We start from the raw sequence: 16015 nt of genomic DNA, 5'->3' as shown, positions 1-16015 counted from the left end.
TAAAATATGTGAAACATTTCACGAAACAAAAATGTAAAGAATGTGCGAATATAAGTGAAATCTGTGCTCTTCACTCACTCCTCCGACAGCATGTCTTTGAGGAGCTTCTCTTTGTCTCTGAAGCAGCCGAGCGAGTGCATGCTCTCCAAGACGTCCGGGTCGATCTCCTCGGCCGCGGCCAGCGACCGGATGGCCACCTTCCTCGGGACGGGCTGCTCCGGCTCGGGCTCGTTCTTCCCCGCTCTGCAGCAGGAACAAAGAAAACTACATCTGAGTGGATGTAATATACAGATTTTGGATTATAACAGAAAAGAATCTCTGCGTCAAACAAACGTTTATGATAGTCACAAGTTTAGTTCAGCAGGATAATCTCCACATATTAAAACCACTTTATGATTTCTGAAGCAAAATGCTAATGTTGGGCTATAAAGGAACTACAGCACGGTCACATGACTTCACGTCACCACCGCTAAGCTAAAGGTGGCTAATGTTGGGCTATAAAGGAACTACAGCACGGTCACATGACTTCACGTCACCACCGCTAAGCTAAAGGCTGACTAATGTTGGGCTATAAAGGAACTACAGCACGGTCACATGACTTCACGTCACCACCGCTAAGCTAAAGGCGGCTAATGTTGGGCTATAAAGGATCTACAGCACGGTCACATGACTTCACATTACCACCGCTAAGCTAAAGGCGGCTAATGTTGGGCTATAAAGGAACTACAGCGCGGTCACATGACTTCACGTCACCACCGCTAAGCTAAAGGCGGCTAATGTTGGGCTATAAAGGAACTACAGCACGGTCACATGACTTCACGTTACCACCGCTAAGCTAAAGATGGCTAATGTTGGGCTATAAAGGAACTACAGCACTGGTCACATGACTTCACAGTCACCACCGCTAAGCTAAAGGCTGGCTAATGTTGGGCTATAAAGGAACTACAGCACGGTCACATGACTTCACATCACCACCGCTAAGCTAAAGGTGGCTAATGTTGGGCTATAAAGGAACTACAGCACGGTCACATGACTTCACATCATCACCGCTAAGCTAAAGGTGGCTAATGTTGGGCTATAAAGGAACTACAGCACGGTCACATGACTTCACATCACCACCGCTAAGCTAAAGGCGGCTAATGTTGGGCTATAAAGGAACTACAGCACAGGTCACATGACTTCACATCACCACCGCTAAGCTAAAGGTGGCTAATGTTGGGCTATAAAGGAACTACAGCACAGGTCACATGACTTCACATCACCACCGCTAAGCTAAAGGTGGCTAATGTTGGGCTATCAAGGAACTACAGCACGGTCACATGACTTCACATCACCACCGCTAAGCTAAAGGTGGCTAATGTTGGGCTATAAAGGAACTACAACACGGTCACATGACTTCACGTCACCAGCCGCTAAGCTAAAGGCGGCTAATGTTGGGCTATAAAGGAACTACAGCACGGTCACATGACTTCACGTCATCACCGCTAAGCTAAAGGTGGCTAATGTTGGGCTATAAAGGAACTACAGCACGGTCACATGACTTCACGTCACCGCCGCTAGGCTAAAGGCGGCTAATGTAGGGCTATAAAGGAACTACAGCATGGTCACATGACTTCACGTCACCACCGCTAAGCTAAAGGCGGCTAATGTTGGGCTATAAAGGAACTACAGCACGGTCACATGACTTCACATCACCACCGCTAAGCTAAAGGCGGCTAATGTTGGTTGTGATGACGTTTAGTCGTCTCATTTAGACACTTGTTAGCAACAGCCCTTTCTAAATTCACCAGTGAGGTAATTACTGATGTAGTTTATGTTGTAGAACCAAATGTTAAAATCTCTTCAGCTTGTTTTAACCTCAGATCTTTTTTCAACACCCCAAAACACATTCAGAAAACCATTGACTTCTTTATTATGGGTTTTCTGATGGGCATGATGCTGTGTGTGACTTTGCACTGTGTGACCTCGCAGCTGCCTCCTCGTAGATAGGTGAAGGCAGGGCATCATTCCTGTTGTTGATACCAACGAGAGCACACACACAGTGTCTCCTCTCTCTGAGGGCAACACTGCCTTTCCAGAGATGTCCCGACGCCTTCCCGACACCTGATGACGCCAAACCGATTTACGACACTGTTTGGTACCTCCTGACTTTAGACTATATAAGCTTGATGTTACTTCCTGCTCCCTTGAGCAGCATACCTCATGTGTGTGAGTCGAACCATATCCTTTGTAACTCTGCTCCTTCTTGCAAGAATAATTTAGTACCTGACTATTGATTCTCAACCCGGTGTCGAGTGATATTTTCCTAACAACTTCCAGATCAGACAATCAACACAGACAGATAATAATAAAATCATGATTTACTTACAGGTACCACGTATGCTTCTGGATCTGCTCTAACTGTGACACAAAGGGGAGGAAACAAACATTAATGACACTTTTTATTCATAAGGAAAACAATAAAAGTTAAAATGCAAGTACAACTAACTGCTGTTATTGAGCTTAATGAATACCCATTAATCACATTTGTGTAAGATGTACAGACATTGCAGCTCCAACGTTCAAACAGCTGCAGACAGAACACCAGTGAGAGCATATTGTTTAAAAACAGCCTTTTGTGACGTTTCTATTCTGAGCCAAAAACAAAACCTTGGCCTGCGATAAAAAGATAATGCAGATGTTAGTCGTGCTGCTAAGATTAGCCCAGACAGTGGAGATAGGCAAGGAGGAGCAGGAGTTCACAGACAGGATTCTGACGTGAACAAACCTCTCATTCTTTGCACTGGCTTTTAACACGAGTTGAACAAAACATTTTTACATTTGTATGAGTTTTTATATGTTTCTAGTTATTGTGCTTCTTATCATGTTTTCAATTATTGCTTTGTTATTTTACTCCCATTGTGTTATTCTATATTGTATGTATTCCCTGTACAGCACTTTGGTCAACTGAGGTTGTTTTAAATGTTCTCTATTAATAAATAAAGATTGAGGGTCTCACCGTGAGCCTCTTGCCGGCGTCCACCTCGATCATTCCCTTGAGGAGGTTCTGACAGTCCGGAGGGATGAAGTGAGGCATGTGGAAAACTCCCAGCTTCACTTTCTCCAGGAGGTTCCTCAGGTTATCATCATCGAAGGGCAGAGCGCCCTGCAGGAGGAGGAGGAGGAGGAGGAGGAGGAGGAGGAGGAGGAGGAGGAGGAGGAGGAGGAGGAGGAGGAGGAGGAGGAGGAGGAATCAGAATCACTTTACTAGTCCCGGAGCAGTGACATTTACAGTGGCATAGCAAATGTGGCATCGTAAGTAAAATAAGGCAATAATAGAGTAAGCTAACTTTGCTAAAGCTACATTGACATTAGTAGCATATTACAGTGTTGAGGCATAAAAACTGGATGAAACATGTTGGGACATTTCTAAAAGTATCACATGAAAGTGATGATTGAACAGAGCTTTGCAAAAGAAAGTGTCTGTATTGCCCATTGCAGGTTTTTTGCACACGATTGTAACAGTTCGTATCACAAGGGGAGAAAGAAGAGAGGACACATATTCAACAGGAGAGTATTGACAATTTGATTCAAAATATTTACTGTTTTTAAACCAGATCTTTCACAATCAACACACAATATAGCAAGAAATACATCATTATCTACCTTCTTGATTAAAGTTGCTTCTATCAGCAGGCTTTTTGTGGCAGAGTAAGTCTAGAACTCTATTCTATAACAAAAGCCTACAACAATTCAGAGGTGCACAAAATAGGTGAGGTTACTTCTAGCACAGGGGTGTCAAACTCAAGGCCCGGGGGCCAAATCCGGCCTGCGACTTCATTTTATGTGGCCCCGCAAGAGCTTGCAAAGAATATAATGCGTTTATTATACGTTTACATGATACTTTACAGAAGCAGGTTGCCCATTTCTGTGTCTGAATAAAACACTGGCATTAACTCCTACATTTCTGTCCCTGAGAAATAACGAGGACTTTTTTAAGGATGTCGGTTACGGGTGAGATCAGAGTCAGCGATGACGAGGCAGCTTCAGTGACGTGCTGAAGGACAGTTTCCTCCTCACTGGGAGGCTGGCAGCAGATGGCCGCCGACACACTGACAAAGTGGAGAGATGTATCTGAACGTGATGAGTGTGTTGAGTGCTCCCTCCTAATGTAGAAACTATAACACATGCACAGAAACAAACATGTCGTCTAGCTGCTGCCTCTCACTCGTCACTGTCCCATTAAAGAGCTGCTGTGGGAAGCTGGAGCTGTGATGTGTGTTTTTCTACACGGGGAAATACACAACAAGAGGCTAATGACTCTGAATCTGCAATACAGAGAATATTTCAAATGGGAACTACTTTCATTCTGTGACGGAAGATGTGTAGACTTTCTGCTGTCCTGATTATGTTGAATATGTATATAGCGCTTTGCTAAATATGTAGTTGCATACATTGTATCCTGTCTGTTAACACTTATAAATATGGGATATAAAAGCACAGGGGCAGTTTCATCTTTCTTTTATTTATAATGTGGTTTAAATGTTTTATATGTACACGCAGGTCTTTGCAGCATCCATCTTTAATTCAATCCCACTCGGTGTAAAACAAGAAGACCTTTAAGACATTACAGCATCTCTTATACTTGCGTGACGTTGTATAAATGTTGGATTTATGTATATATTAAACAAACGTCCGGTCTTAAATGTCTATGGGGGCAGCTTAGCTTTATTAAACGGCATATTGTGTGTTTAGTGTGTCTTTGTGTGTTTACATTATTGCAATCAGTTAAAGGTAGGTAGATAAGAATGGAGAAACCAGCTCGAGTGCGGCAGAATTTGAAAATACGCAGCCGAAAAAAAATATGCTTAATGTACAAAACCCTAAAAGAGACATTTTGACTTTAAGAGCAGTCAACTACTTAAGGTTAAAACTTCAGTTAACAAATGACCCTTAAAGGTGGGGTAGGTAAGTTTGGAGAAACCGGCTCGAGGGCGCTAGAATTTGAAAATACACAACCGGAGAAAATCTGCCACTTCCTCACACAGCCCCTCCCCCAACACACACAAACGCGCACATGACCAATGAGGGCACGAGATAAGTGTGTGCCCCGATGGAAGGCTGACAGGCAGGTAGGCCATCCAGTCACTTTAGCCGGGCTCAGATGATTGGTCGTGCTTTTTACAGCACCACAGCTTCCACTGATGATATTTTTACATGTATTTTTTGTCAAAGCACTTCAGATATTCATTGCTATCGGGATGTTAAGAGCATTCCATGGAATATAACAACAAGTGTTTCTGAAGTGAATTACCTACCCCACCTTTAAGATAACTTTTAACACTTCAGTCGGCTGTCCTGCGATTATATGCCACAGTTTGCCAGAGATAGTGAAAAAAGCACCACTTTGTTGAGAATCGAGAACAACTTTCGGTATAGCTTTGAACCCAGAATCAAGGATATCAGGTTTACACCATTACCTTCGTATAAGCTGATAAATGAATATAAAAAGAACAATTATATTCTACCAAAAACATTCCTGATAGTGGAAATACTGATGTTAGTCTGTGATTCAAGCCTTAAATAATTTTTTTTAGAAATCCAGTTATTCAGTAACTCAACATTTAAACTACCGGATGACATAACTATAAAGTGGTCCAGCATTCATTCATTTGAAAAGCAGTATTTCGGGAGAGATTCTTCCGCTTTAAGGAGTGAGTTCAGGTTATTCGCTGCAGGTTATTCACTCACCACTAAAAGTGCAAACAGGATGACTCCGCAGCTCCATGCGTCAGCTTTCCTGCCGTCATACTTCTCCCCCTGAAACACAAACACATCACAACCTCTCCTTTTAATACTTCCACTAAACCGTAAATCCCCCTGCTCGCTGTGCTCAATGGAGAAACCTGTATATAAATAGATAATCACGCAACGTAACGTCAGCGATTTGCGAGGCTGATGCAGGAGTTATTTATGGACGAGGGTTTTTTCTTCACCTCGTCTACCTGATTAGTCCTTTCCCGAGTTTTAAAAAGTGACTTGGACAGCAATAGGTTTGAGTTTAGACTTTGGTAACCAAGTACGATTACTTTTACTTCACGTGAGTGTTTTCTCTCAGTCTGCACTTTGGTATATTCTGATTTTGTTCTTTGTAACAGTTTGAATGCAGTAATATAACTTATTCTTTTATGTTTAAAAACAGCTGTTTGGTTTTACATTTCTAAAAAACCTTGAAAGAAATTATTTTAAATTATGTTTATTTAGCGTTTTCTCTCCTTTTTTGGATAAGCAAAAACAGAAAATGAATTGAGGAGAGTTACTGGGAGGAAAGGGGTCCGACTTCTCCTCAGAAACAAAAACAAGAACTGCACGGCTGTGTTCAAGCAGGTCATGTTTTTAATCCTGTATAAAGTACGTTTCAGCTCAAACTAAAAATGATCGGTAAAACTACCGATATGTGACACTCTTGTTTAGAAAAGAAAACATACATTAAGAAGTGTAACAGGGGAAAAGAGGATCCGATAGCTCCCGTGTTTCCTACACAAGAATTGAGATAGAAATGCACGGCTGCAGCACGACCAGCTGGTGTTTTTAATCGAGCTATAAAGTGAGCACAATAAAAAGGAAAAAGGAAAATCCAAGTAATAAAATCTAATTTGCAAAAAGGGACATTAATAAAGAAGTGTTACTACGGGGGTTTTCTACAGGAAATACAGAATCAAAATGTACGAAGACAGACCCGGCTGCATCACACATGGCTGATGTTTGTAATCGTCTATAAAGTTCCATCGACAAAACACAAGATGTGTGTGTGTGTGTGTGTGTGTGTGTGTGTGTGTGTGTGTGTGTGTGTGTGTGTGTGTCCCACTCAAGGGCAAACATGACATTAATAAAGAAGTGTGACAGAGAAAAAGAGGTTCAGATTTGTCCCGTTTTCTACATAATACACGGGAAGACATTGAGATAGAAATGCACGCTGCCTCCCAACCCGCTGATGTTTTTAATCGTGTATAAAGTGAGTTTGTGAGAGCAGAAAGGATGCAGCGTGACGTAAGAGCCTCTCTGCAGAGTGCATGAAAGACACTGAGAGAGGAGCACTCACCCTGATCACCTCTGGGCAGGCGTAGTGCGGAGACCTGGAACACAAGCAGAAACATACTGAAGACGGCATTATACACACACACACACACACACACACACACACACACACACACACACACACACACACACACACACACACACACACACACACACACACACACACACACACACACACACACACACACACACACACACACACACACACACACACAAGACACTGAGGAGATTGTCTGAAGAAAATATGAAATGCTTTCACCCAAAAAACCTTTTTTGTTTCCTGACGTGGATTATTTTGTACTTAGCTAAGTGAGAGTTACATCACAGGAAATGTCCCCAATCCAAAATCCAGAGGATGCTCATCCTGTTGGATAACATGTGACACCGTTTCATCCACAGGGGAGGGAAGTTATTTAATCCAAATGAAGTTATAACCGTGAGTTACGACGAGGCTGTTTTATAAGACGGTTTACATTATCCCGTCTCGACACCTCTCTATCGGAAGTTAGCAGTTTAAGTGAAGTGACTGAGAGTCAAGAGTGCTGCTTCGTGTTTCTGTTAAATACAAATCTATAGACTTGATATTCCCATGCCTTCAGAGAAACACACAGAGATCAGTAACTAACTTTACATGTGCTTTTTATTTTAGTATTATTTACTAAAGTTATTATTATTATTGATTATGAGTATTTTTTTTAAATAATAAATGTTTTTTTATTATTAATAATACATTATTTTTTTATTAAACTTATTATCAGTATTATTATTGTAGTTATTTTTAATCATATTATTATAGATAATCATTTAAATATTATTTATATTAAACAGTAATATTACTTTAAATATGTTTACATGTGTAAACATAAATTGTAAATTGTTTAAATTATGTATTTCATTTATTATTATTATTATTATTATTATTATATTTGAATAATTGTATTTATTTATAATATTTGATTTGTTTCTTTAAGTTACTTTAAAAGCTGCTTCTGGATGTAAGAAATATGCATACATGTATGTCCTGTTTTATTTATACTCATGTACGGACAAACTATACAAACTATATATTAACTTAAGGTAATAACTCAAAGTAAATAAAGTAGCGAAACAGAAACACTGTATATATAAACTACAAACTATACAAACTATATATTAACTTAAGGTAATAACTCAAAGTAAATAAAGTAGTGAAACAGAAACACTGTATATATAAACTACAAACTATACAAACTATATATTAACTTAAGGTAATAACTCAAAGTAAATAAAGTAGCGTGTCGGGACTGGAGCTACAGACATGAAGTAAATAGCTGCACATGATTTCCTCGTCTTCTGAATAATAAAATGATGAAGTATTCCCACACTGCGAGGATCCATCCCAGCAGCATGAAGTGTGACGGCGTTTCACTGAAACTGAGTAAACACACTCCATCAGTGCCAGCGTCATGTTCATTATGCTAATGTGAACCAGTCCATGTGAAATACTCAAACACACTAACTGAGATCTAATGGCACCACATGTTCGTCTGGCTGCAGTCGACGTCTACGCCGTCGTCACTCAGTGACATTTAATGCATTTCATTAACGTCACATGAGGAGGAAGAGTCATGTGACCTGTTACTCACAGCAGATATGTACAGATCATCGGAGGAGCTTCATAAGCAACTGTTTACATTCTGGAAAAGTAATCTGACGGATGGACTTTGCACTAACTTCTGTGTTATGTTGCATTAAAGTAAACTTTCTGCACACATCCCCCGGCAATTATTCCACACCATTAGCAACGACATTTAAATGTTAAGGCAATGGTAAGGTCATGTGATCAGGGGAAACCAGTCAAAAGTGGACACGAGACTTGATTGAGAGAAGACTAATTCACTTTTCAAAAAGCTCTTCATTTTTCTCATACTGTCTGTGCTGCAGCACCTCTTCTCACCCTCTGTCTGGAACCAGAGCCCAGTCTGCTCCGATTGGTTAGCTGGCCGGCCCTGTTGTGATTGCTCAACCACTTAGAGATGTCCCGCCCAGAGGTCGCGTTAACAGAATATATTCCGTCTATATATTGTCGTTTCCAGACCTAACTCTGCCGTACAAATCATTGAAATGTCTGGGAGTTTATGCTTTACGCTGTGGCGCGCTCCCGCGAGGTGCAGTGGGCATGCACAACACGGCATAACACCGCCGCTAACCCCCCCCCCCTGTCAGTTCACGAGCGTGCTCTTCCGCCCCCCCCCCCCGTCAGTTGTGTACAGACCGACGGGTTATAATGGGCAGCGAAAAAGTCTAGCGCAACCTCTGGTCCCGCCCCTTAGCCTATCACGTACAATGTGTTGGAACGCTAGCCAATAGAAGCATAGGGACGTCACTATGTTCAGGAAGTACACAAAGGAGTCCAATGGAGGCGTTTCAGACCTATACAGCACACTACAGCAGCCTTTTTAAAATCTGTTGAAAGAGCCGTTCGATTCATTCTGGATGAAAAATAAACATTCTCTTTCCAACAAACACTGGTACATTTTAACATAAATCTACGTAACTTTATGACTTTTAAAACACCAAATTATTCTAATAATCACGTCTAGTGTGTCATAACATATTGTCTGTTTTTAAACAACTTTGCAATTGCACTTTATAGTATTTTTCTACTTCATGCTTAGTATATTGTACGTTGCTTAGATAATAGCGTTCATGTTTTTATACAAAGTTTCAAGCAATAAAAATATGTTGGGACTTTTGGACTTTTTCCGTCAGAGAATGTATGCAGGGTCATTTTGCTTAAGAAGACTATAAGAAGACTTAAGAAGAAGAAGACTTATTCGCAAAAATACGCTACGGCGATTCAGCACATAACTAATAGCCTTTGAATATTTTTTAGCAGTACAAGCACACTTAGTTTCATCGGAGTAATCACAATAAAAACTTAAATAATAAGCACATTTGTAAAAAAAATAAGATAGATATTACAGAAAGTTCTGCATTATCTCCAGGGTGACTAGTGCCTGTATTTCTTTCATTAATAAGGATTATACTAAAGGCAGGCAGTTCATTTTGTAACTTCCTGTTCCTCTCGTGCTTCGTGCAGCACTTTTGGAGCCCGAGGACTGGAGTTTTATCTTTTCCACATCAGCGACTCTGAAACAGATCGGACCAGCCGGCATCCTGCAGAGCTTTAAACAGCCTGAGGAACAACAAGCAGGACCTGAACGTTTCTACTGTCTCCAGATCAGCTCATCACGACAAGGCATGTAAGAGGAGACACTACAGTGGACATATTTAAAACATATTAAGCTTTCTTAACATGTCTGTTTTTCATCAAATCTATTTGTATATTCCTTCCCGATATTTAACTTGACTTTTTTGGAATTTGTTAAATCTTTTTAAAAAATTCTTAAATATTACAACTTTTTCTAGAAAATTCAAATGTTATTGTTCTTTTTCCTGATATTTGAACACTTTTTATTAGATAACAAATCTGAATTCATAATCTTTAGAAATATTACAAGAGTTTTTACAAAAAATGTAATATATTTATTTCTCAAGAAATGTAACTTTAATAATTTTTTCCCCGACTTTCAATCATCAAATATTACAACCTCTTCTAATCTATTGGTCACCACATATTACAACCTTTATCTATTAACAAAAATCGGCTTTCTTTCTTGACATGTTTGATTATCTTATGGTCTAAATATCAAACATTTTATTGAATTATTACCACTTTTTAATAATTTTTTTTCTCAAAATTAGATTTCCTCCTCATCTCTCAGCAGAAATCTCCATTCAGTAGCCCTTACACACACCAAACCAAATACACTTTCATTCCTTTCTACATTGTAAAGCTTTTCACACCCTTCACACACTCAACAATACACACTTTGTTAATGAAAACATGCAGGTTTCACTGACCCGCAGCTGGTCTCCAGTAGACTGTCCCCGACCTGCAGAGACGCCATGCCGAAGTCTGCGATCCTGATGTTGTTCTTCTCGTCTAACAACAAGTTCTCGGGCTTCAAATCTCGGTGGCTGCGGAGGGAACAGACAAGACATTTTACATTTTGAACCTCTCAAAAACATCATGTGCGATTTCCTGTTTCGGGCTGTTTCATAGTATGGACGAATGTGTATGTGTCCAATTTTTCATTTGGACCCATGAAGAATTCTAAGATAAATAAAAAGTCTCATTTGTTTTCAGATATCCAAGACATACGATATTAAAAGGAAATTGGACTTGCTGGACATTACTAGAAGTCATTTAGCTTCCTATCCAAAACATCCCTCACTTTTGGAACAGCTCTGTAAGTGGAAGTCCTCTTTTGTGGAAGAAGAGTATGGAAAGATTAATAAAAGAACACACAAAGTAGCAGAAGATTTTATCACGTAAGAGTCGGAGAAATCCTTGTTATTCAACCAGACGTATAAAAGCAGAGACAAAGACTGATCTATTCCTCAGATTTTGGCCGTGAACCTGACGACCATTTAGCTTTCTCTCCTTTGTTGGACTTTCATTTAAAAATAATATTTGACATTTGTAGTCACTTATTTCTCCAACCTTTCAAGGCGGAAACAATTAGTGCTGAAAGGATTCACACCTACGCCGTGCTAAAATCTATTTCATTAAAGGTCACCTATCATGCGATTTTTAGGCAATAGCATAGGTCTCAGATATATACAAATATATAAAAAATATCTCTACGAAGTGTTTTGCTCAAAATACCAAACAGATCACCCATTCTAGCCATGCCTCATATCCCTCTATTTCACTTCAAACAGTCACACTCCAAACTCCACTATGGCCAAGACCAAAGAGCTGTCAAAGGACACCAGAAACAAAATTGTAGACCTGCACCAGGCTGGGAAGACTGCATCTGCAATAGGTAAGCAGCTTGGTGTGAAGAAATCAACTGTGGGAGCAATTATTAGAAAATGGAAGACATACAAGACCACTGATAATCTCCCTCGACCTGGGGCTCCACGCAAGATCTCACCCCGTGGGGTCAAAATGATCACAAGAACGGTGAGCAAAAATCCCAGAACCACACGGGGGGACCGAGTCCATGACCTGCAGAGAGCTGGGACCAAAGTAACAAAGGCTACCATCAGTAACACACTACGCCGCCAGGGACTCAAATCCTGCAGTGTCAGACGTGTCCCCCTGCTTAAGCCAGTACATGTCCAGGCCCGTCTGAAGTTTGCTCGAGAGCATTTAGATGATCCAGAAGAGGATTGGGAGAATGTCATATGGTCAGATGAAACCAAAAGACGTGTTTGGAGGAGAAAGAATGCTGAGTTGCATCCAAAGAACACCATACCTACTGTGAAACATGGGGGTGGAAACATCATGCTTTGGGGCTGTGTTTCTGCAAAGGGACCAGGACGACTGATCCGTGTAAAGGAAAGAATGAATGGGGCCATGTATCGTGAGATTTTGAGTGACAACCTCCATCCATCAGCAAGGGCATTGAAGATGAAACGTGGCTGGGTCTTTCAGCATGACAATGATCCCAAACACACCGCCCGGGCAACGAAGGAGTGGCTTCGTAAGAAGCATTTCAAGGTCCTGGAGTGGCCTAGCCAGTCTCCAGATCTCAACCACATAGAACATCTTTGGAGGGAGTTGAAAGTCTGTGTTGCCCAGCGACAGCCCCAAAACATCACTGCTCTAGAGGAGATCTGCATGGAGGAATGGGCCAACATACCAGCAACAGTGTGTGAAAACCTCGTGAAGACTTACAGAAAATGTTTGACCTCTGTCATTGCCAACAAAGGGTATATAACAAAGTATTGAGATGAACTTTTGTTATTGACCAAATACCTATTTTCCACCATCATTTGCAAATAAATTCTTTAAAAATCAGACAATGTGATTTTCTGGATTCTTTATTCTCATTCTGTCTCTCATAGTTGAAGTGTACCTAGGATGAAAATTACAGGCCTCTCATCTTTTTAAGTGGGAGAACTTGCACAATTGGTGGCTGACTAAATACTTTTTTGCCCCACTGTGTATATATATATATATATATATATATATATATGTATAACATATAGCCATATATAAATATTTAACTTTAGCTTTCTTTGTTTTCTTTTTTAACACAAATACTATAATAGTTCAATATTACAACTTATTTCAACGATATATTTCTTACTCCAGATATATCCCTTTTCTCATAGTTATTTTATAATAATTATTAGAAGATAATAATATGTAGTAATTAATGTTGCATTAATAAATCCATAACACACAAAGGACTGTTTAGGTCCTGCAGAGCTGTGTGTTTTCTAACCAAACTCAATTCTGTAAAGTCTCTAATGATTGTGCTGAATACTCCCCCCTGCAGTCCCTCAGTGCTCTCATGATCTGAACCCTAAAGAAGGTGTCTCTCTGCCCGTCTCTCTCTCTCTCTCTTTGCTTCTGCCGGATAAATGATCTCTCTTTATGTCCGATTGGAAAGTGTTTCTCCCAGACTTCATAATTCACATGCAGTTTGCAGACAACGGTCCGTCAGCGGTGATAAATCAGGTGCAGCAGCAGATATTTGTGTAAATTCACCCACCACCCATATTTTGTGCCTCTAAACAGAAATACATATTGTATGAGCCCACAAATTATCAGCCCTGACATTTCTGTTTCACGTTTGGCCTGCACTAAATCACTAAACCTAAAGAAGGCTTGCACATCCTGTGTGTTTATTTGTAATGGCCGTTAGGACTACGGCTAAATGCTTGATATTTATTATTGTACATGAACAAGTTCTGCCAACATATAGAATCTACTATCAGAAAATCCTTCAACCAATACTAGATATTGATATAGTACTTGTCTATGTATTTCATTATTAATGATATTTCCAAATTCATTGTCTATCATTCTTCATGAGACTATTTAATGAGACTACATTAACTAGCTATCATGCCTCTTGTGTACAAAGGGGATCCCCAGAGGTGACTTGGTGTGAATAACGTCATACTATTAATATAACAAATAGTATAATCAAATCCTTCTGATAGCCATTGTAATGTTTTATTGAGCTAATACACAACGTTAACTGCAGGGCGATTTATTTACAACCCTATTTATGATTTTATGAACAGTAAAATGCTAATTAATTAATTATTGTTGACACCCGTACTAGCTCTTACTAATTGCGCTTTTCCACTGCAGGTTTTGGTGCAGTTTGGTTTGGGTCGGCCCGGTACCGGCTCACGGGTACATCGAGGTTCCAAGCGAGCTGAAAATATGTTATTAAACGACTGCTGATTGATCAGAGAGAATCGTCACAATTGTTGCACGAGATAATCCTCAAGCGTCGCATACATCAATCACCATTTTAAGAACCCTGGTAATGTGGTGCCCCGTTTGAGTCAAACTCTCGACACGTACAGCGAAGCAGAGAATCCCACCAAAAACATACCGTGTGAGAAAGAGCCAAAATAAAAGTACAACGTTGAATATAACTGAACTAACATGTTGTATATTCTCCAAGATGTTTGTGTGTAAAATGTACGCACCATATAGAGTGGCTGTGGCAGAAGTCCAGCGCGGAGATGATCTGTCTGAAGAACTTTCTGGCCTCTTTAGGTGTTAGTCGGCCCTTTTTCACCAGGTAGTCGAACAGCTCCCCCCCCGACACATGCTCCAGCACCAGGTACCTGCAGAGGCAAACACAAACATGTCAGCGAGGGAAAAGGAGCAAGTATTAAAGATTAAAGGTGGGGTAGGTGAGTTTGAGAAACCAGCTCGAGATACACTTGTTGTTATATTCCATGGAATGCTGTTAACATCCCGATAGCAATGAATATCTGAAGTGCTTTGACAAAAAATACATAAAAATATCTCATCTCTGGAAGCCGTGGCGCTGTAAAAAGCACGACCAATCATCTGAGCCGGCTAAAGTAACTGGATGGCCTACCTGCCTGTCAGCCTTCCATCTGGGCACAAACTTATCTCGTGCCCTCATTGATCATGTGCGAGTTCGTGTGTGTTGGAGGAGGGGCTCTGGAAGGAAGTCTGAAGGAAGGGGCAGATTTTTTTCGGCTGTGTACTTTCAAATTCTAGCGCACTCGAGCTGGTTTCTCCATTCTTACCTGCCCTACCTTTAAGGGTAGTTTTAACCTAAAGTAGTTGACAGCTCTAAAAGTCAAAATGTCTCTTTTAGGGTTTGTACATTAAGTATATTTTAAGATCATATCTTTAAATAATACCTTTAGTTGAATTACAAGAAAACTGTAAAAGGTGTAAGAACGATTATTTAAGTCACATAATTTGGAAAAAGGATAAATAAATGGAGGAGAATAAAAGTAAACAAGCACAATATAAATAGCGAAACACAAATAAAATAAAAAGGCATCACTGGAGCAGAAAGTAGAAATGAAGATGAAATTAAAAAGATAACTGAAGTAGATGAAAGTAAAATGAAGGTCATTTTAGAATAAAAATTAAATAAATAACTCTAATATAATTAAAATAATAAGGTAGCATAAAAAGAACAAAATAGGTTTAACTGTAGTTAAATGTAAAATTGGGAGATAACTATAGTGCATTACATAAAATAAGTGTAGTGGAATAAGATTAAAAAACTACACTGTAGTAATATTATAATAAAAAAGGAATAGATAACTATAGTAGAAAAATAAGGAATAAGAAAGGTTACTATGGCTAAAGTAAAGACCCAAGTTCCCATCAGCAGAAACACGTGGGTTTGCTATCCTGGCTCCAAGATGGTGGAATGAGCTCCCATTGAATCAGGACAGCAGAAAGCTTACACACCTTCCGGGGGAGACTGAAAACTCATCTCTTTCGACTCCACTTCGAGCGATAGAACTACTAACAGAGCACTTATATACTAACAAAGGACTGGCTTATCTAAAGATAGTTGAGTAGCACTTGAAATGTTCTGGCTCTATGAAACCTGATGTACTTTATGATTCTGTTTTCTTC

General features: G+C 39.9%; 1 protein-coding gene across 4 annotated transcripts in view; it reads right to left on the bottom strand.

Moving 5' to 3' along the window:
• Nucleotides 1–16015, bottom strand: part of LOC117441370 (serine/threonine-protein kinase BRSK2-like) — a 106134-nt gene that overhangs the window by 27924 nt on the left and 62195 nt on the right. For all 4 annotated transcript variants that reach the window (XM_034077532.1, XM_034077533.1, XM_034077534.1 and 1 more), the window contains exons 4-10: nucleotides 14587–14727; nucleotides 10984–11100; nucleotides 7082–7115; nucleotides 5731–5799; nucleotides 2999–3145; nucleotides 2369–2400; nucleotides 79–243 (exon numbers count right to left, since the gene is read on the bottom strand). In XM_034077532.1, the coding sequence (XP_033933423.1) occupies nucleotides 79–243; nucleotides 2369–2400; nucleotides 2999–3145; nucleotides 5731–5799; nucleotides 7082–7115; nucleotides 10984–11100; nucleotides 14587–14727 (705 nt within the window). The remainder of the gene's footprint in view (nucleotides 1–78; nucleotides 244–2368; nucleotides 2401–2998; nucleotides 3146–5730; nucleotides 5800–7081; nucleotides 7116–10983; nucleotides 11101–14586; nucleotides 14728–16015) is intronic.

The sequence above is a fragment of the Pseudochaenichthys georgianus genome, chromosome 3 (genome assembly GCF_902827115.2).
Source record: "Pseudochaenichthys georgianus chromosome 3, fPseGeo1.2, whole genome shotgun sequence".
NCBI lineage: Eukaryota > Metazoa > Chordata > Actinopteri > Perciformes > Channichthyidae > Pseudochaenichthys > Pseudochaenichthys georgianus.
The sequence above is the reverse complement of the archived record's forward strand: the minus strand, read 5'-3'. Positions and strand labels throughout refer to the sequence as shown.